This window comes from Callorhinus ursinus, unplaced genomic scaffold (genome assembly GCF_003265705.2).
Source record: "Callorhinus ursinus isolate GAN/ISIS: 27379988/994484 unplaced genomic scaffold, GSC_fseal_2.0 scaffold4, whole genome shotgun sequence".
Lineage (NCBI taxonomy): Eukaryota > Metazoa > Chordata > Mammalia > Carnivora > Otariidae > Callorhinus > Callorhinus ursinus.
The window spans coordinates 77,220,462-77,241,359 of NW_027397066.1; the positions used below are offsets into that span (position 1 = coordinate 77,220,462).

The window sequence follows — 20,898 nt, forward strand, 5'->3', positions numbered from 1 at the left end:
CACAAGGACACAATCATTAATTAAGACCCTTAATAACTGAAGCAAAAATGTATTGTAAGGGGCGTCTGGCTGGCTCAGTTGGTGGAGCATGAGACTCCTGGTCTCAGGTTTGTAAGTTCAGGCCCCACATTGGCTGTAGAGATTACTTAAAAATGAAATATTTTTTAAAAATGTCTTTTAATAAAAGCCTTAAAAATTATAAGCAGTTGTTATGACTACATAGTACAAAGCCAAAGCCACAAAGCCAGTCAACAAATATCATCCAAAGGTCACCGTTCATGTCACCCAATCCTATCTGCAAGATTTCCATTTGCAATAAAGTAATATCCTACCACTCACATGGTGGAATTTACAAGTTTTTAAGGGAAAAAATGTGAAGAATAGAAAGCATTGTATGTACGCTCTGTGTGTATGCCACTGAGCTAAAAATGTCATGCTCTGGTATCGTCAGATGATCTTATTGTCATTTTGCAGGTGGGCTCTTCTAAGAAATTACTTGTCAATCCATAACAGTTGTAAGTATATAGATAAAAAAATAAACACAGGCAAATAAATCTGAGGAAAAAAATAGAAGATTGCCTTAGATTTTGTGTAACTAACTAGGGAATTTTTTTTTTTTTGAAGGATGTAAAGTAGGATATATTAACTGTTTCAGTGAACACATTTTGTGAAGTGCCTTCCGTTTTAGCACTTTAAGTTTATCACATTTTGTTGACTTCTGACATTCCACTTTCCTAGATTATAGGAAAGATCTGTTTATGTAGTTTGTTTTAAAAATGTGCCAATGCCTGTACATTAACAAGATTTTTAAAAATACAACTGTATAAAACAATTTATTGGTCTTTTGGGGGTATCTGCTGTATCTCCAGTGTATTACAACTGAGCCATTAATCTTGTCGCTTCATCAACATTAACTGGTTCGTTTTCATGACACTGCTGAGGAATCAGCTGTTTCTGCAAAGGTTCAAGGGAAAGGCCTTTTGAGAAATGGGCAAGTTCCTTTTGTATATCTACAAAAGCTTTATTCACTCTGTTAACTTTTTCATCATTCACAATGTTTATCTTCTTAAGATTAGTGGTAACTGGTTTTGCTTTGTTTTTAGACTTAAAGTTTTTTTGGCTGGCTATATGAAATACATTCCTGGACTTCTGCCCTCTTAGTTTGTTCTTGGCCATTGTCTTCAATACCCTCGTGCAGCAACTCACGCTCCGACTGACACCATCTACACGCAGAAGATCTTCCCTAACTAGGGAATTTTTTAACTTGAAAACTAAAAAGTGAATTGTTTTCAGGGAAATTATTTATGCCCAACATTATCTTATATTTGTATAGAAGATAACCAAACATCATTATTTCAAAAATATTTTTATTTATTTGAGAGAGAGAGTGAGCACAAGAGAGAACATGAGTGGGGTGTGGGGGCACGGGGAGAAGCAGACTCTCTGCTGAGCAGGGAGCCCAACTCGGAACTCGATGCCAGGACCCTGGGATCATGATCTGAGCTGAAGGCAGACGCTTAACCAACTGAGTCACCCACGCGCCTAAACATCATTATTTCTGAGATGTTTCTGATACCTAAATGCTACAGCAAGGAAATTCCTCAGCATCCCCACTAATTTGTCACCACATGGTCTACTAGCCAACCATCTTGCAACACAGCGGCAGAGAAGGAAACTGCTCTTCGCAAATGCCAGAATCATAATGTGTTGGCAATTCATGAGGGTACACTGAAATGCTCTCCGATTTTATTTTTTTGGTTGGAATTGATTTTTAAGAATTCATATAATTAGCAGGCTGGTTGAGCAAGTCAAATTATTATGGATTTGCCCGGGTTAGAAATGAAGTCACTCAGAACAAATGAAGTCATGAAACCTGTCCCTGTTGCCGAACGCTTCTTACTATTCTTTTGTTACCTCATATGTGAGAGAGCTAATGAAACAGAAGTTCTAATCATATAATCTGAGAACTCCTGAAATTTTTTCACTTCTCAATTCTTTGATAAAGAAAAGAGAATATAGCAATAAATTGGTAGCATGGGCATGCACAAAAGAGAAACAAATCTATTTTGTTGATTTTATAAACAATAGAATCAACAAGCTTGGAAAAAGATGAAAAGAATTTCTTTTCTGGTGTGGGAAATCTAAGCAAGAACTTTGATTCTTTAGGAAGGCATCCCATAGAATTTGGTTAGTAGGCCAGTCTTTCTTTTAGCAATCCCAGAAAAAAAACCCCAAGAGTCCTTTCCCTGAAATCTGCAAAAATAGGACCAAAAATTATATTTTGTGTTTTGCCAGTATTCCAATCTAAATGACCTGAGGGATGGTAGAGAGCATACCCAGGAGTCCATGGTTTCCAAGTAGATTTCTTCCTAAACATCAGCCAGGGGCCTGGGAGTTTCCCTCAAAAAGGAAGACATTAATTTAAAAGCTACTTATGAAGGTAAACTCCAATATTAGAAATTAGATATCTTCATGGTGGAGTGTTTTAATGATTGGGAAAAAAAAGGAAATCAGGAGCTTTAACAAGGAAGAGTTTGGAACTAAGCTCTTGTTAGTGTTCTCCAACTGTGGCCTGAGAACAGTATGTTATGAGCATCCTACGTCACCTACTGAAGTGATCACCCAATGATTATCTGGTTATCCCAACTGAATGAGGTTCTCCTTAACTTCTTCCACCTCTTTTTACTCTGATTCTACTCCAGATAAGCAAACTTCTTACCTAAAATTTATTTTTCGACTGGACTTCCCTGGAAGTAAAATGATCTGAGTATTCCAGATTGCTTCACAAGTATCCTTTTTTAAATTTACAATAAACTTCTGGGTTTCTCATCAACTTCTAGTGAGCTTTATTTTTAGCATGAATGAGTCCCTGAGAGTCTGCCTATTCTGCAGTTGTACCAATAAAAATGAATTTCTGAATATGCTTGGTTTTAATTGATAGAGACTTCATAAAGAATAATTTGCTCTGAGAGTTTCAATCTGAAAAAAACCTGCCTAGTGTTCTCTTTCTAACCAACTCTTTAAGTGCAACATGACTGAACTAAAAACCACATCCTTCATTTAAACTGAATAACAGTTTGTGAACTCTTGTCATGTATAAAATTTATCTTTGTTTAAAGCTACGTATAAAACGTTAAGTTTATATATTAATGCTGATAATTATTGAGGCTTGATAATGGATACATTGGGAGTTCATTATAATATTCTTTCTGTAATAAAAAGTATGTTTGGGGCGCCTCGGTGGCTCAGTCAGTTAAACATCTGCCTTTGGCTCAGGTCAGGATCCCAGGGTCCTAGGACTGAGCCCCACATTGGGCTCCCTGCTCAGTGGGGAGCCTGCTTCTCCCTCTGCCCCTCCCCCCCTTTTGCTCTCTCTCTCTCAGATAAATAAATAAAGTCTTTAAAAAAGTGTACGTTTGAAATTTCTTAATAAAAAGTACAGCAAAAAATTAAAAAATATCAGGAGATTTCAAAACCATCTTCAAAGAACGTTCTAAAATTGAGGTAATGTGATTTGTTCTCTGCCTGGATTTTCAGTGTTATTTGTCTCCACAACAAGCAAAACTTTAGCTCAAGTTACTCAGGCAATGCTATCAGGTGTCCGCCAGCTCTGCCGCTTGCTGTGGGCTGTTTCTTTGCCAGGAGGCACTATATTTGGATCTATGTGTGACGGTTGATACTTTGGCTCAAGTTGTAAGAACCAACTCATTTCTTTTCTAGGAGGGGATGATACTTGTTTGTCCCTGCTGATCATGTTGAAATATCTGTGAAATAGATAAGATTTTGATTTTCGTAGGGGTATTTCTGCCCTCTTGATAAAAAACCTACTGAAAGTTCTCTTTGTACCCCAAGGCCTCTGTCCCCTTGTATATGATAGGATCTCTTGGTCAAAATTTTTATATGCTCTGTTTTTGGGTCAGAAATACTTTAGTGTTACAGAGACTAGGTTCTGAAATGACAACACGTTGATTTAACTGTTATATAAACATAAGTATATATTTAATAATATAAAATTTAAAGTATTATAAATTTAATAAATAATATAATATAAACAGTATAAAATACTATTAAATATAAAAAAAGTCTATAAGAATTTTGTCAAGGAATCTGACCAGATAGATACAAAGAAAACAAGAAATGTCTTCATCTTTTTTCTCCTAAGGATTAAATCCTACATAGAAAGACTTATTGGCCTGATAAATTACATTTAACAAAATGTTCAGTTGATGTTAATTTAGGAAATGTGTCTCATTTACTTCAATGTGGTATTTGTTTTGCCCATTTTATCATAGTGCTTTTTGTTATATTAGTTTAACTGTTATGTTGAATGTGTTTGTTTAAAAATTTATCAAAATTGTCTTTTAATGTTTAATACTGCTTTGATTAAGACCACACTTACGTTTGATTAAGGTGTATCTATATCAGGTAGCTGGGTTAAATTAAAAAATAAAATAAAATCTAGGACAAATTTGACTACTGTATTTTTCAGATTTAATTTGGATGTTTGACTTTGTATTGATGGAACAACTATATATATATGTTCTCAAATTTTCCTTTCTAGAAGAAATTCATAGAGAAAACCAAATATTCTGTGGAGATTATAATTGGATTTTTTTCACATACTAAAAAATAAGTTACTATTATCAAGAGGTCTCATTCTGTAGGGACGGCTATGAAACTTAATAGAAATAATGGTTTCAGCTTAAAATATTTGAAGAAAGTATTCTTTACTATCAGGTTTAGAGATTTATCTCTTAATCCTGAAATTACCTTTATTATGATCAATCTTTTTACTTTATTGTCACTTCCCTAATATTCCTTGTCATTTATGCAAAAACATAGAAATAGTCAAGGAAGTTTACGTCTTGAATGAGAACCACATTGGGCTGAATCCGACTTGCATGAAAAGAAAATTTCAGAGATATAAACTTCCATAATACACTCTGTAAAAGCAGCCACATTTCAGTTATGTACATGTACTCTATAGTCAAATTGTTAGGGTTCAAAGCCTGGTTCTGCCTGTATTAGTCAGATGTACAAATGTAAGTAAGATTAACTCTGTTCTTTCATTTCCTTGTCTGAAAATAATAGTACCTATCTCCTACAGTTGCTTTATACGTAAATCAATACGTACAAAGAATTCAGAAGAATATCTAGCTAGTAATGGCTATTATTCAAAATTTCAATTTGTTCCAAAGATATTTATGTGAATATGCGAATTTCCATAACAATATATGTGTGTATAACAGTGTTATGTGTGTTAGCACGTGCTAAAAATGCTACTCCTGATTTTCACTTCATTATAAAAGTAAAACGTTTTCGGGCACCTCGGTGGCTCAGTTGGTTAAGCAACTGCCTTCGGCTCAGGTCATGATCCGGGAGTCCCAGGATCGAGTCCCACATCGGGCTCCCTGCTCAGCAGGGAGTCTGCTTCTCCCTCTGACACTCTTCCCTCTCGTGCTCTCTGGCTCTCATTCTCTCTCTTTTAAAAAAAAAAAGTAAAATGTTTTCATAGAAAGTTTGGGAAGTACAAAAAGCAAATAGAAGCATAACAAAATTATACCAAGTTTCACCATCCAGAGGCAACTATCAATAATATTTATAACTACACTTTTTCCATGAATTTTTAAATGTAAGTTTTAGTGTCCTAAATAATAATATTTAAGTGGAAATGGGTGGATTTGTTATTTATACATAGCATACTGAAGTTACTTTGTTAAAGCTTTTAAATTCTGAGAAGAAGCAGACATCAAACTTTTGGCTAAAGTATTAAAAATATTAAAAATATTTTGTCATGTAAAATAATCAGATTATGAAAATATTGAAAGATTCCAGGTTCATATCTCATAGATTTAAAAAAAAAAAGGTCTATCTTACTTTCTTCATCAGTTAACCTCTATGCAACTGGCAGAAAGTGGCTTTGAGGAATTTCCCAGAATAACTTTATTCTGAAATTTAATGTCAATAGGTCTCTGCATATTATACAGGTTGGCAGAATTTGATATGATGTGTAAATTGGATATTATTAGTAGAATTCAGTTTAGTTTTTGTATATGTTATTGATCCATAGTCATTCCTTCATATTATTCCTTATCCTAAAACAATTCTATGATTTAATTAGATTTTTGATGAGTTGATTCATCATTCTTTGTATTACATCCCTTTACATTTTGGCTAGGAATGGCATACTTTACTGCATTCCACTGTGACTACACATGTGGATACCTTCCAATGAAAATATTAGTTTCATTGCTTTTCCCAGAGTGTGTAAACGGATTTTAAAAACACTTAGTGGAGGTACTGTCTTTTGGGTGGAGAGATTTTACTGTAAATAAAGCATGTTAAGATTAGATTTCCCCAAGGATCTTTCCAATCCAAAATACCACTTGTTTAAATGCCCTTATTTGTACACTAGGCTTGTTAATAATTATGTCTTCATAGCTCCACCATTGCTGGAGAGATACAAGGAAAAGCTTGAGAAATTCTAAACCCAGACAATGTGAAAGACTACCTAAAGGATCAGAAGAGATTACATCAGTAGTTTGGGACAAAACCATAAATTAAAGAAATTGATATTTAAAAAACAATTTAAAATTAATCTTGGGCTATTAAAAATTTATATTATTAATATATATAATATAAAATTTGTATTATCATGAAGTTAATCAATTAATGTGTGTGGGTTTTTTAAAAAGATTTTATTTATTTATTTGACAGAGAGAGAAACACAGCGAGAGAGGGAACACAAGCAGGGGCAGAGGGAGGGGGAGAAGCAGGCTTCCTGCAGAGCAGGGAGCCTGATGCGGGGCTCGATCACAGGACCCCGGGATCATGACCTGAGCTGAAGGCAGATGCTTAATGACTGAGCCACCCAGGTGCCCCAATTAATGTGGTTTTTAGAAACAAGTCTGTGTTGTTTTATTCTCGTTATAGTTGTAATAAATATTCTCTACAATTTGAAATACAGAATATTATAAAGTAAAAAATTAAGTTTCCCAATCCTACCTCCCAAAGATAACTCTGGTTATTTACCCTATATGCATAGACTAGGTCTAGTTTTAAGATGTATTTTGTTTGTGATTCAGAATAATCACCTTTGCTAGCTCTTTTAAAAATTGGTTAAAAGTTGACAATGAGGAAAGAAAGAACTTATTTCCAGATTTTAAGTGATGGTGGGTCATACCACACTGTAATCTAAAGGAAATGCTTCTAAAAATCCTAAAATGACTAAAAAGTCATCAATTTAAAAAAAATCACAAAAGCAAAAGTCATAATATTTTCACAAAAAGTGACTTTACTTTTAAAATTACATGTCAACAGAGTTTAGGGCATGATAGATGCTCAGTAAATAAGTGTGCATAACATTCTAATGATTTATGTGACAGTATTGATGATAAAAAGAATCACCAATAATGTATCAGTCAGGGTTTTGAAAAGGAAACAGATGGTACCCTTGGAGGTGTATAATTGACATACAATAACCTATTAGTATCAGGTGGATAGCAAAGTGACCAATATTGAAAATGTTTTTTTCTTTAAATTTATTTATTGTTATGTTAATCACCATACATTACATCATTAGTTTTTGATGTAGTGTTCCATGATTCATTGTTTGTGCATAACACCCAGTGCTCCATGCAGAATGTGCCCTCTTTAATACCCATCACCAGGCTAACCCATCCCCCTACCCTCCTCCCCTCTAGAACCCTCAGTTTGTTTTTCAGAGTCCATCATCTCTCATGGTTCATCTCCCCCTCCAATTCCCCCCTTTCATTCTTCCCCTCCTGCTATCTTCTTCTTTTTTTTTTCTTAACATATATTGCATTATTTGTTTCAGAGGTACAGATCTGTGATTCAACAGTCTTGCACAATTCACGGCGCTCACCATAGCACATACCCTCCCCAATGTCTATCACCCAGCCACCCTTGAAAATGTTTTAATAAAGGAACACTGAACAGAGGTGTGGGCAGATCTTTCTAATGAGCTCTCACAGCATACATCTAGATCTTCTCTCTTTACAGTTTCCTAAGTTCATTTAGATCAAATGTATAAGTCATCCTGATCATCCTGATTGAAAGATGGCAGGTTTTTTTCATTTGTCTTTTCTTAGTTTCTTGCTTCTCAACTCTTTTTACATCAAGCCAAGCTTAGGAATGGAGGAAAATGGATAAGCCTTCTTCCCAGCCTGCACTACCTCCCAGACTGAGAAGATTAATTTCTCGGCATAACCAACTAATTGGGAAGTTGTGCCCCAGGCCTATTTCTCATTTTCTTGATTTTCTTCAAATAACATTTTTCTTTGTATACCAAGCTTTTTCGATTATGTTCTATCTCCTCTCCAAAATCACATATTCTCTATCCTTTCTATCACCAACCAGATGCCTCAAAGAAATGACTTTGAGTAAACCATCAGACTGGCTAAAACTTGATCTTTTTTTTTCTAAGATTTTATTTATTTATTTGACAGACAGAGACACAGAGAGAGAGGGAACACAAGCAGGGGGAGTGGGAGAGGGAGAAGCAGGCTCCCCTCTGAGTAGGGAGCCTGATGCAGGGCTTGATCCCAGGACCCTTAAAGACCGAGCCACCCAGGGGCCCCTAAACCTTGATCTTATCATGAGGAATATTCCTTCCCTTCTGAAATCTGAAACTTGGAGCTCTCTGGTACTTTTTTCAGTGCCCTTACAATCCACCCTTTTTATTCATAAATTGGCTTTTTTTTTCTTACTAGAAACTGCCAGGGAAATGCATTGTCCCTTCAAAAATGTCTCCTCTCTCTTCAATATTAGTTATTAATACCACTCCCCAAAACCAGACTTGAAATCTTGAAGCAGTTTTAAAAAGTTTAAACTTTTTAACTTCTTCCTCGATACCCTATTTATTTACTCAATTGCATAGGCATCATGGATCTGCTCCCAGGGCGTTTCCCATCCATTTCTTTCTTTCTACTCTCTCTCTCTCTCTCTGCTTCTTTAGTGCTTGCCCCTCTTTCCAGCATCCTCTCCATTCTGGATTTTATTTTATTTTTATTTTTGGGGGGGAGGGGCAGAGAGCAAGGGAGAGAGAGAGAGAATCTTAAGCAGGCTCCAGCCCCAGTGCAAAGCCTAACGCAAGGCTCGATCTCACGAGCCTGAGATCATGACCTAAACTGAAATCAAGAGTCCAGTGCTTTACCAACTGAGTCACCCAGGCGCCCCCGCCCATTCTGGATTTTAAACATTAAATATTCATACCTCTGAGTGGTTTGTTTGCCTTTCAGGATTAGGACTTAAAAAAGTAACTTAGAGTAATGTAGGAACTTTTTAAAGACTGGCACTTTAGAGTTTATTCGGTGCAACCGTAAGAACTTGTCACAGCCATGCCATCTTGTAATTAAAAGTTTGTTATTTTTGAAGTACCGCAAGAGGATAATAAAATGTTAGAGCAAACATGTATTCACTTGGATAAATACTGGGTTTAGATGGAATATTCTTAAAAACTCTTCCTTCTAAATTAATCTTTTGATCTACTTTTTTTTCCTCTTGTGCACTGGTTATGATAAAGTGAAACTTTAAATATAGTTTCTTTTGTGGTGAGTTCCTTTGCTTAGCATGTAGAGTTAACAAGGCTAAGGACACTGGTCTGATTTCCTGATGAATCAGTTATCATCCTGCTTAGTCTGTAGTCACAGACTGTCCTTCAAATCATGGCCAACCATTTCATAAATGTTAGTGATGAATAAGACAGAGAAGGGGATTCAGAATGTCTTGGGAGCAATTCATTCTGAAACAAGTTAAGGCACATCCTCTACCAGAAATGGTTTAGTAATTTTGTCCTGTTTCATATACAAGTGATATACATACTCATAATAATATACAAGTATTTAATTTCCATAGTTTGTTGCAGATTGCATCTCTCTGGCTCCCAACAGTGTTAGCTGCTATAGTTTTCCATCTCCTTTCTCTGGTCTTTAAACTGGATGGCTTATTGAATTTACCAGAAGAAGTGTGTTGAGATGAAAAGGACACGGTTTTTGGAGTCAGATCTTGTGATCTACTTCTGTCACTCATTAGTTGTGTGCTCTTGGTTAAGTTTCTTCATCTCCACATTTCTGTTTCTTCTGAAAACATACCTACTTTATATGGTGGTAAGAATTTAAAAAGATAATGTCCGTAAGTCACGAAGAACTTAGTCCACATTGAATGCTCAAGTTCTCTACTTTTCTTTGTGATATGTAAATAAATGTAATCAATTGGTTTGGCAAGTTCGTATGGCTACCATTTATTCAACATCTACTTGGTGTCAAGCATGCTGCCAGGTGCTTTATATATATTATCTCTACTCCTCACAATAACCTCAAAAAGCTATTTATAATTATTTCTTAAGGATGAGGGAACTGAGATTAGTTGCTGCTGTCTGGGATGCATGGTTCTCACCTAAGTACATTATACAGTAAATTGGGGACAGAGGGATATTTCTAGGGAAGAGGTTTTCAAGCATTTTAGTTTAATAATTACCTGGAGTTGGGGAGGGAGTGTTTTTTAAAAAGCCAGATTCCTAGGGCCCACCTGCAAGGATCCTGGGTCTGGGTAGGGTCCAGGAAAACACAATTTGAACAAGCTGCGTATGTTATTTTGATGCAGCTGTTTTTCTGGAGGACACTTGGATAAATGTATCTGCATCATACCTTAATTTCGTTTTCTCATTCTTACCCTCCTTTAAACCACGAGAGGAGGAGGACCATTTAGAGGCCGGCTAGCACCTATATGCTAAAATATGAATTTGCTAAGGAAACAACACTCCTCTTACTCTCAGCTCTTCAAGGTGCTTACCCTCTGGTGAAATCTCCTTCTACCACCTGCAATTCTTGATGTCTTCATCAACCTTGTTGGTCTAGGTTCATTTTAACTGTCTCAACAATAAACATAAAGAGGAGCAGAGATGGGACCTTTACAGGCCATTGCCCTGTGGAACTGTCACAAACTGTAATTTCTTGCAACCTCAATTTTCTTAGCTATGAATGGGGATGACCTTTGTCTTATAAAGTTATTGTAAGGATTGCCACACTGGCACTTGGTAGGTATTTGTAAATGTCACTGTTATTATTTATTTAATTTTGAGGTGAGGTGTCAAACATGATAGCACATATTAATATTAATATAAATAATATGTTAATAATATATAAACATATATTAAAGTGCTCCAAGGGCACCTGGCTGGCTCTGTTGGTGGAGTGTAGGACTCTTAATCTCGAGGTTGTGGGTTCCTGCCCCACGTGGGGTGTAGAGATTACTTAAAAAAATAAAATCTTACAAAGAAATAAAGTACTCCAAAACCAGCTTTCACAATAGGAAACTTTTCCTTCCAACATAATCTTTTGGAGAATGTGATGAATGCTACGGAGCAGTGCCATCCATTGAAAATATAGTGCTAGTTACATAGGTAATTTTAAATATCTTAGTATGCACATAAAAAAGAAAATGGATGAAATTAATTTTATATATTTTATTCAAATATAAAAATCTTATTCCAACATGCAATTGATATAAAATTATTAATGAGGTATTTTACATCAAAATTTTCATCCTAAGACTTTGAAATTCAGAGTGCTTTTTTGAACTTCTATCACACCTCAGTTTAGGTAGTTAAGTTTTCAATGGGGAAGTGAAATGTAGTCCTACCCAAACAGTAAAGTTGTGTTTGACACAAATGCTACCCTGCTTCAGTTTTTAAATGTCAATTAAAAGTATATAAAACAAAAAATTCAGTGCCTTAGTCAAGTAGCCATATTTCAAACGTTCAAGAGCCACACATGGCTAGTGGCTACCGTTTTGGTCGGAGCAGTATTGGACTTTGTCCTCTAGAAGGCTGTTCTATACATCAAGGGGATTCATGGACCCCATGAAGTTCATCCTTGCTTTACACGCTCCTTGGTTAAAAATTGTCCTTTTCACTTTTTATAACCCAATTCACAGTTTTAAAAAGTCAACAAGTTACTTTCCATATATTCACTGCACATTATTTAAGTTTGTTTATGAATAAATTCCCTGGGATAAATCCAGCAACTTTACAGAAACTGAAGAGTGGGCTACTGATTTGTTGGACTTAGTAATGAGGATATACTGGTTGAACGGCTTTTGGCCCTTGCTCTCTATCACTGTCTTCTGGTATGACCACAGAATTTGACTTCTAGATATTCGGGTTACCGATTTTCACCTTCCTGACAAGCAAACTTCAGGGTCTGCCCTTCTCAGGGCACGAAAAGCTGTCTCCAAAAACCAGGCAGTAGTCGCTGGACTTGCATAACTAGGGATTTATCCAAAGCCCTCTTCTATTTTTAGCCAGAACAACTGCTTGCCAATTCAAAGTTTCTAGGGGAGAGAAATGCATCCATTACAAAACAGACACGAGGAGCATACCTTCGCCAGGTACTGCTCAAAAATCCCCTGACTACTGCCACCGAAACTCGGTAGCTCAATTGTTTTTCCTGCGCTGGCTTCAGCTCGCCTCAGCAAGCCCGCGCGCCTGACTCTTGCGTACCCTACTCCGCCCGCCTGGGGCAGCCCTGCCTGGCCGGGGGCGTGGCCGGGAGCGGAGGGGGGCGTGCCTCCGCCTGGGGGCGGGGTCGGGGAGTGCAAGCAGGCGGAAGTTCCCCGGGCTGTGGGGACGGCGCACGCACTCGGAATCACTTGTCAGCGCTCGTCTGAGGCAGAGGCAGCGCCTCGCCGGACTCGAGGTGAGTGACCGCCGGGCAGAGATGCGCGGCTCCTACAGCCCGAAGGGAGGAGGGGGAAAAGCGGTCTCCCTGCGCCCAGTGCGCGGAGGGAAGCCCGGCTGGGGAGCAGGAGGGGGCGCGCTTCGCGCGGGGACGGCTCCTCAGGTGCTTTCTGGAGCGGCGGAGGTGAGAGAGCCGCGTGGGAAGAGGAGCTCCCGGGAAAGGGCGGCGCGGGAGTGGGCGCAAGGCCAGAGGACGAGCACTGGAAGTTCCCGGAGCTCGGGTCGGCCGGGACGTGGCGCTCCCGGGCACCCCCGCAGCGACCCGCCGGCCAGCCAGCTGCCGGGAGTCGCCGGGCGTCGCCGGGCACCTACTTTGCCATCTGGGTACACCCACGTCCTGCAGGAACCTCTTTGGGGTGTAGGGAGCGGGACTAAACGGGAAAGGCGTGTTGTTTTTTTGTTGGCTTTCGCCCTACTGAGAAGTGTTTATTTCCCCCCCAGCTATTTAAAATTGTGTACCTGTTTGGGGAAACAGCCGTGCGACCAGAAATAAAGCTTGTTTAAAAAAATCTGTCATAATCTACAGATTTATTAATACTTGAGTACTTGTTGGGACTTTTGTAAGACTCCCTTCAGTGCATTTGACAATAAGTGGAAAAAGGAAGGGCGTCTGGACAGGGCAGAGCTAGGAAAGAAAATTCGTGGCTGCGTCGGGCAGGGCAGGTCTCGGGTGTGATCGCCAGATCCTATCCCAAGTCCGCCTTCCCGACCGTGGGGACGTCGGACCTGCCAGCCACGGAAATAGCCCGCTCCGGAGCCTTATTTGGCGAACAGGGCTAGGCGTGAACCTCTGCTGGAAAAATGTCTTGTCGACTGCTTTCATCATGTGCCTGTGGCTTTAGTTCTTCAGCTCTACTCCATTATCTCCCAATTTGGGGAAAAAGAGAATCTCAAGATACTGCTCGTTAATTTCAGACCCTTCTTGCCACTGAGTTCTCCTTTCCCTCTTCCCACTCACCGAAAAAGCCGGGATAGAAGTGTGGGAAATACCAAGCTTCCTTCCCAAATATTAAAGCGAAGACATTGTTTCTAGACTTTCCCTAAAAGAAAATCCCAAACCGTACGGAAGTCCAACATTTTCTTCGTGTTTAAAGCAGAATAGGCTGCTCACTATTTCCTGCTTCCTTAGGAGGAGTTTGGGCACTAAGAACCAGATGGGGGAGACCTGGAAAAAGCCAATAATAATACTGCCATTACTTAGGGATCAGAATGTCTTAAGGCAAACGAAGCTAGCAGAGGGAGAATACTAGAAATGAAATGACACTGGTTCTGTAGTGTGGCTGTGACCTTGCCAGTGCTAGAAATTTTAATAAGATAAATCGGGAAGGAAACTCCCAAGTAAAGGGAAGTTGTACGTACATGGCTTGATATATAAATTACATACATTTTCTTATAGGGAACAGTGGGTCCAGAGTAAGTTGAGCCTAACTCTCACATTGTTCTCTTGATACAGGTTAAAGATTAAAAAAGGAGGGGGCAGACTGCCTCGGAAATATCTGTTGGCTTTACACGCTTCTGATTTATATCATATAATACCGACGTCAGAACAATCTTTCTTTAGTAGTTCTATGAAAATCTTTTATTACAGTGGGAAAGCAATTAAATTATGTGTGGTTCTTAATTATCTTTCTGTTATTTGTTGTTCATGTGTACCTAACAGTTTGACTTCTGGCATGGCCAGTAGGTCTTTTTGGTGCCCTATGTGTATTACATCAGTACTGAATATGTATTACCATGCCAGTGGAAAAGCTCATCTCATTTTTGGTGCAGTACAGATTTTCACCGGTTTAATTTTTCTTTAAGGACCAGACTTGAAAGTTTTGCCTCATTTTCCCCTTATAAGAAGTTACATCTTCTGTTTGTTTTTAATGTGCCCAATGATTCACATACCTACATGTGCCAATATTAATTTGGTGTAATGGGATCAAAGTTTTGAATGGGTTAAAAAAATGGAAAAATATTTTAAGACAGGTAATAATATAAGGTGGTGATTTAGTCCAACAGCATAGATTTTCCAAGGAAGTGTGTCTTCAACAGTTTTCTTTTAAAATGTGGTTTTAAAATTATTAAATTATACATCCACTATATTTTTAATATTTTTAAAGGGGGGAAATAATATGTTTCTTTAACATTACATTTTAGAAAATATCCATTTCTCCCAATTTCTCCCACTACACATAATCAATCATACCGACCAATACAAAACTCAAAGTAAAACCATGAGAGTCATTATGAGTGCACTTACAGCAAAACAAAAAAGATAACACTGAAGTGCTGCTGCTTTTCTAAGGCTCCCGTTCCCTTTCATGCATTAAGATTCACCTTATATTCCTACCCCATTTGGTCATCTCACTCACTGTGTGGTTAATGCTCATTCTTTACTTTGCCTGATGTGGTGTGTGTATAAAACAAGAAGCAGGTTCTCACTGAAATATCACTGTGCTAGACTAGTGCCTATCATTGCCTGTCTAAAGGAAAAGTAAATATTGCTCTGTGTCGAAAATACCATGTCCCTATGAGAGGAAATACAAGTTGTAGTTGATGATTGGAGAGAATAGTTTTGTGTATTAAAAAACAACTTACTTTAAAAAAATTATGTATGTGGAATGAGAGTCTACAGATATGCAGTCCTTCCATATTGGAGAGTAGCTTAGAATTTAAGGACTCTTACCAACTGCAGGCTAAAGAATGCATGAGGTAGAGGGAAGGGGAAAATCATTTTGAATTAAACCTGAAATGAAATCTTGTTCTTTCTTCTCTGTATAGTGAAGTGTTGTAAAGTACTTTGAGTTAAAGTTTGTATGCAAGAAGCCACAAATTGTACTGTAGCAAGTTATAAAACTGATCAAGTGTCTAGAAATAGATGCTGATATGGAATTTTTAGATTATGGAAATTGGCATCAGTTTAGAAATTGTATATTAGCTCATAGATTCCTTTTCCTGAAAAGACTGCTGTCAGAACTTAATGTAGACTTATCCTCTGTATCTTCATCCCCCCGAACAAAATATTGAACATAATTTAGTTGAGTTTATATTAAATACTTTTAAATATGTGATAAGGCTTCAAATAAACATTTTGTTAACCATCTAATTTTCTTTCACAGTTTCTTTCATTTTCTGGGATTGGACTTTGAGCTATTAGAGCCATGAGCAACTACAGTGTGTCCTTGGTTGGCCCAGCTCCTTGGGGTTTCCGGCTGCAAGGTGGCAAGGATTTCAACATGCCTCTGACAATCTCTAGTGTAAGCAAACTTCACAGATTTTATTACAGATGTTCATTCAATGCTTAAGTCTTGGAAACCTCAGGGCTGAGTTGTTGAATTCTCTGGATAACCTGTACTTATTACAGTTGCTTATGGGATTTAATCTCAGCAAACTTAGTTATGTATAATAAAGGATGTGGAGGGGAGGGAATTTAACAAGGATAATCGATTTCAATTAAGCTTATTTTCAGTTTCCCCCATCTTATTAATCAAGAAATGGAAAGCATTTAACTAAGGGGCAGACTTCACATCTTTGAACTGTCACTCATTTGGGGAATCTGGACCTTAGTTTCTTCATATGTAATATTAGAAAGCTGCATAAGGGGATTTTCATTGTTCCTTTCAGCTCCAGAAGCTGTTAATTAAAAACTGTTGATCAATATCAAATAAAATCACTGTTTTTGGTGTTGTTTCCTCAGCTCACTTTCTGGTGAAGGTGATAGTCAACAGTAAAATTGCCAAAGGCTGCTTATCTTTGAAGAGGGATTGAGGGCTTGGATCTCCTAGATAGTTTATAAATAATTGAGATTTGGTTGTTTACCTCATTATGGATTTAGTTTGAATGTATTCTGTGTATACAGTTTGAGGATATATTTTCATGATGATGATTATGTTTTTTGAGGCTTGACTATGTGTCAAGCACCATTTCACTTTCTTCTTGCTATTAATTGCTTGTATAATGTTCCAGAGGGCTTTTTTTTTCATGGTCAAATAAATATGAATATCCACTCCCCTTTTACTTACATGATAGCATGTTATATATGTTGCTCTGTGTCCTTTTTTCTCAATAATTTATCATGGAAAACTTTCCCTCGAGGTTTTTTGTTTTTGTTTTTAACAACTATGTAGAATTCTCTTGTAGGGAAGTAGCATTTATTTAGCCAGTCTCCTGTGGAAAGGCATTTATATCATTTCCAGTATCGCTATTACAAACAGTGCTGTAGTGGATACCATATATACATAATTTTTTATGTATATGTATAAACACGTACAGTTGACTCGAACGATACAGATTTGAACTGTGCAGGTCCACTTACACAGGGATTTTTTTTCAATAAATATATATACAATTCTGTAAATGTATTTTCTCTTCCTTATGATTTTCTTTTTTCTTTTTTTTTTAGATTTATTTATTTATTTTAAAGAGCGTGCGAGAGAGAACACAGGCGGGCGTGGGGAGGGGCAGAGGGAAAGGAGAGAATCTCAGGCGGAATCCCCTCTGCATATGGAGCCTGATGCAGGGTTTGATCTCAAGACCCTGACATCATGACCTGAGCCAAAGTCAGGTTGATTTACTTAACATTTTCTTTTTTCTAGTTTACTGTATGGTAAAATACGGTATATATAACATACAAAATACGTGTTAATAGACTGTTTATGTTATCGGTAAGGTTTTCAGTGAACAGTAGGCTATTAGTATAGTTAAATTTTGGGGCAGTCAAAAGAAATACATGGATTTTTGACTGTATGGGGAAGTCAGTGCCCCAACCCTCATGCTGTTCAAGAGTCAACTGTATATGTGTGTGTGTATATATATATGTGTGTATATATATATGTATATATATATATACACACACACATGTATATGGACACATACATATACAGTTTCGATAGATTGTACCAATTTACACTTCTGCGCAATGCACAAAAATTCACAATGCACCTCCAATTCTCACCCCCTCAACAGCCTTGCCAGCAGACTTTTGGATTTTTGCCAGTTGCTTTGGGTGCATCATCTCATTTAATTCTCATGTCAACCTGTGAAACAGTGGTACTGTGCCCATTGTACAAAACTGTGCTATGAGCTCAAATGGCTGGTGTGGAAGAACTGGCTTTCAAGCATTTATGTTATGCTACTTCCCTAATGATAAATTTTATCTATAGATTGTTTCTTTAATTAGGTTTTTTTCTCTAATCAGGTATTTCGGAGGCTGTTTTAATTATACACATACATACACACACTGCTTCTTACTATATATACACACAACTTGATTTTGAAAGATTAAGTTTGTAACACATGAAAATCTCTGCTGAAATACAGCTAATCCCTGTTTACTAATGGAGTTTTCCTTGTTTCTTGGCTGTGGATTTTTTAAACAGTTAACTTTATTTTACTTTATTTTTGTTTATTTTATTATTTTTTTTAAAGATTTTATTTATTTGACAGAGAGAGACACAGCGAGAGAGGGAACACAAGCAGGGGGGGTGGGAGAGGGAGAAGCAGGCTTCCCGCTGAGCAGGGAGCCCCATGCGGGGCTTGATCCCAGGATCCTGGGATCATGACCTGAGCCGAAGGCAGACATTTAATGACTGAGCCACCCAGGCACCCCTATTTTATTTTATTTTTAAACAGTTAGCTTTAATTTACCACCAATTTCTGTCTTGATTCCAGTTAATCAGATTTTATAAGGAAATTCATAGATATAATCCGGCCTCTAAGTTTTAAGACTTCATGGTTGGGTGAAATTTAAAATGGAAAGCATCCATGTGAAAATGTGTCTTGTGATTTATTCCTGTTTGAACAAGGCAATATTTTTCTCTTACTGAAGGTCTTTTATGAAGAAAGGAATGATATTTTAGTATTGTCTTGTTTTTATGTTCTTTTAACATTATTTATATTAAGTTTGAATATCTTACTTTATAAATGGATTACAGAAGTTATTGTTTAGTTTAAAATGCATCCATTTTTGCTGGGGAAAAAGTCCAGAAACAAATTGACACTTAATGAAACAAACTAAAACATCACTTTGTTGTTTGGTAACAAAAATGCAAATGTAATGTGTAAATTTTGTGGTATCATGCCTTTAAAAGAGTTTTCTGTGCCTTAGTTCCCTGGCAGACAGTTTGAGGCCTAGCTCCATGTTGTGATGCTGATACAACAGAACACTGTGTACATACATATGTGCCCTCCCCTGGCACAGAAGAAATGCTTTCCTTGTGTAGACAGAGTGCTAATTAAAGGATTTTGAACATACTGATTAAAAGAGACTACGGTAACAAAGCTGCTGAGTTATTTCTGTTCTCTTACAAAAGTCTCTGCCATCTCCTGTGACCTTTTTGGGCCTTGTGCAGTGGGGCATGCAATTCATTCTGGACTGGAGAGGATGGGAAGGGGAGGGGAGGAGAGAAGGGAATGTTGGCTCAACTGTGCTGCTAGGCTGGTGGCTTTCATTGTAAGTTACTTTTAACCCCTTGTGTGTTTCAGTTCAGACATGCCTAGTAACATTGCCTAATAAAGATGTGTGCCTAATAACTAATTCATATTGTTGTAGTAAGAGTGGTAATGTCATGCCTCATCTTACTTATTTCTCTAGTTATATTTATTTTGCCTTAATTATGTAAAATCATCGGGATATATTTTTGTGGTCATTAATTGTTTAATAGTGTCAAGGAGTAATTAAAACTTGACAGCATGCCTTAAAACATATAATTTAGTAATTCTTTTATATTAATGTTATGTATGAAATTCTTAGCAGGGTCTGGCACATTGTATTCTCTTAGCTCTTATTTTTTTTACAACAATATTATATTAAAAAGAAAAAATATTTTGAGACTTGAAATATCAAATACCCCATAATTGTGGGTAATGTAGGAGTTATATTTTTTTACTTAAGAGTCTACTGGAATTGAAAAAGAAAAAAAAAAATCACAAGTTTGTGCTTAGCTGGGAAGCTGCATGTTTATGTTTAGAGTTCAAAAGCATCCAGTTTTTCCTCTGGTCAGGTATCGCTGTGTCGAACTCCATAGGGCTATTTACGTTCCCTTCTAACATTGGAACTCTGTGACAGCAAATGTATTTGTGATAAGTAGGCCATTGGCTGGGACTTGAACATTCTGTTTTCCTGAGATTTTGTTGTTACTAGCATGTGAATATGCTGGATATGACTTTGTGTATTAAAGCATGCAAACTGTATAATTTTTTTTTTTGCAAACTGTACAGTATTTAACATTTCACACAGATTTACCCATTATCTATAGTGTACAGATTTTACATTCTTTTTTAATAGGTGGGTTTCTAAGACAAAATTGGTAATTCCTGCAAACTTTTAAAAAGATCCTTAGATTACTGTGACTATATAATCACATGTCATTGTCTTCAGTTTCCTATTCTTAAAATGGAGTACTGGCTAACAGAGTTTGTAGGCTGCCTTTTTATGACCCTGTATTTATGGAATTGCCTTGAAGCCATGGAATGTGAGGATGGGTTTCATTGTAGCAGTGTGGGTTATTGGTCTTTGCCAGTATATTTTATAAGAAGAAATAGACTTTTTGCACAATTCAAGGCCATATTTTGGTAAGTTGATGTTCCTCATGATGGAATTACAGGAAGGATGATATATTTGTGAATAATATCTTTTAAGTATGGCATCCTAAAGTTGAAGTCTCTGTTGTGTGTTGTTTTCTGATTTATGATGTTAGAGTTTTTTCCTTAAAATGTTAGTATTTGAATTTCCTGAAGATGAGCTCCCAGTTCTCCATAAAACATCTACATTGTTTCTTTAGCAGATAAGAATGAGGCCAGATATTTTAATACAAATTAAATTAATATTAGTACAGATGATGATTTTGATTCTCAAGAGTTAGGAGAGGATTAGTTGTTACCAACTAGGACAAGATTTTAGTTGGATTTGAAAAGCAAAGGAAATTTACTATTTTCTGGAGTATGGAGCTTGGCTTGGGAGTGTAAGACAGAACAGAGAGAAGACAGCTGTGAAACATTTTGCCAAGAATTCATTTATTCAGCAATTATAGGAATACTTCCTAGAAACCATTTAAGAAGATACAAAGTATTGGGGGGTACAGAGGTTGGGGAGAAAAGAAATAAGTATAGTACTAGACATCGTCATAAGACCTATCACACAAGACATTTGATGAAAT

At 37.1% G+C, this 20,898-nt stretch overlaps 2 protein-coding genes across 16 annotated transcripts in view; one reads left to right on the top strand and one right to left on the bottom strand.

Annotated features, from left to right (window-relative positions):
* Nucleotides 1–820: 820 nt before the first annotated feature.
* LOC112825502 (ribosomal biogenesis factor) lies at nucleotides 821–1,237 on the bottom strand. The gene has a single exon (XM_025873560.2). It carries the CDS (start codon nucleotides 1,174–1,176, stop codon nucleotides 874–876), a length of 303 nt encoding a protein of 100 aa, XP_025729345.1. The 5' UTR covers nucleotides 1,177–1,237; the 3' UTR covers nucleotides 821–873.
* Nucleotides 1,238–12,604: 11,367 nt separating this feature from the next.
* The window catches only part of PDLIM5 (PDZ and LIM domain 5), a 205,647-nt gene continuing 197,353 nt past the window's right edge, over nucleotides 12,605–20,898 (top strand). For 14 of the 15 annotated variants that reach the window (XM_073891974.1, XM_073891979.1, XM_073891983.1 and 11 more), the window contains exons 1-2: nucleotides 12,605–12,716; nucleotides 15,862–15,999. In XM_073891974.1, the coding sequence (XP_073748075.1) occupies nucleotides 15,904–15,999 (96 nt within the window). In that variant the 5' untranslated portion in view covers nucleotides 12,605–12,716; nucleotides 15,862–15,903. Of the gene's footprint in view, nucleotides 12,717–15,861; nucleotides 16,000–19,123; nucleotides 19,194–20,898 lie in introns of those variants that run through there. The other variant, XM_073891976.1, reaches the window with a different exon arrangement.

Coding starts and splice junctions, on each gene's coding strand:
- LOC112825502 (XM_025873560.2), bottom strand. CDS start 1,176: ATGGCCAAGAACAAACTAAGAGGGCAGAAGTCCAGGAATGTATTTCAT.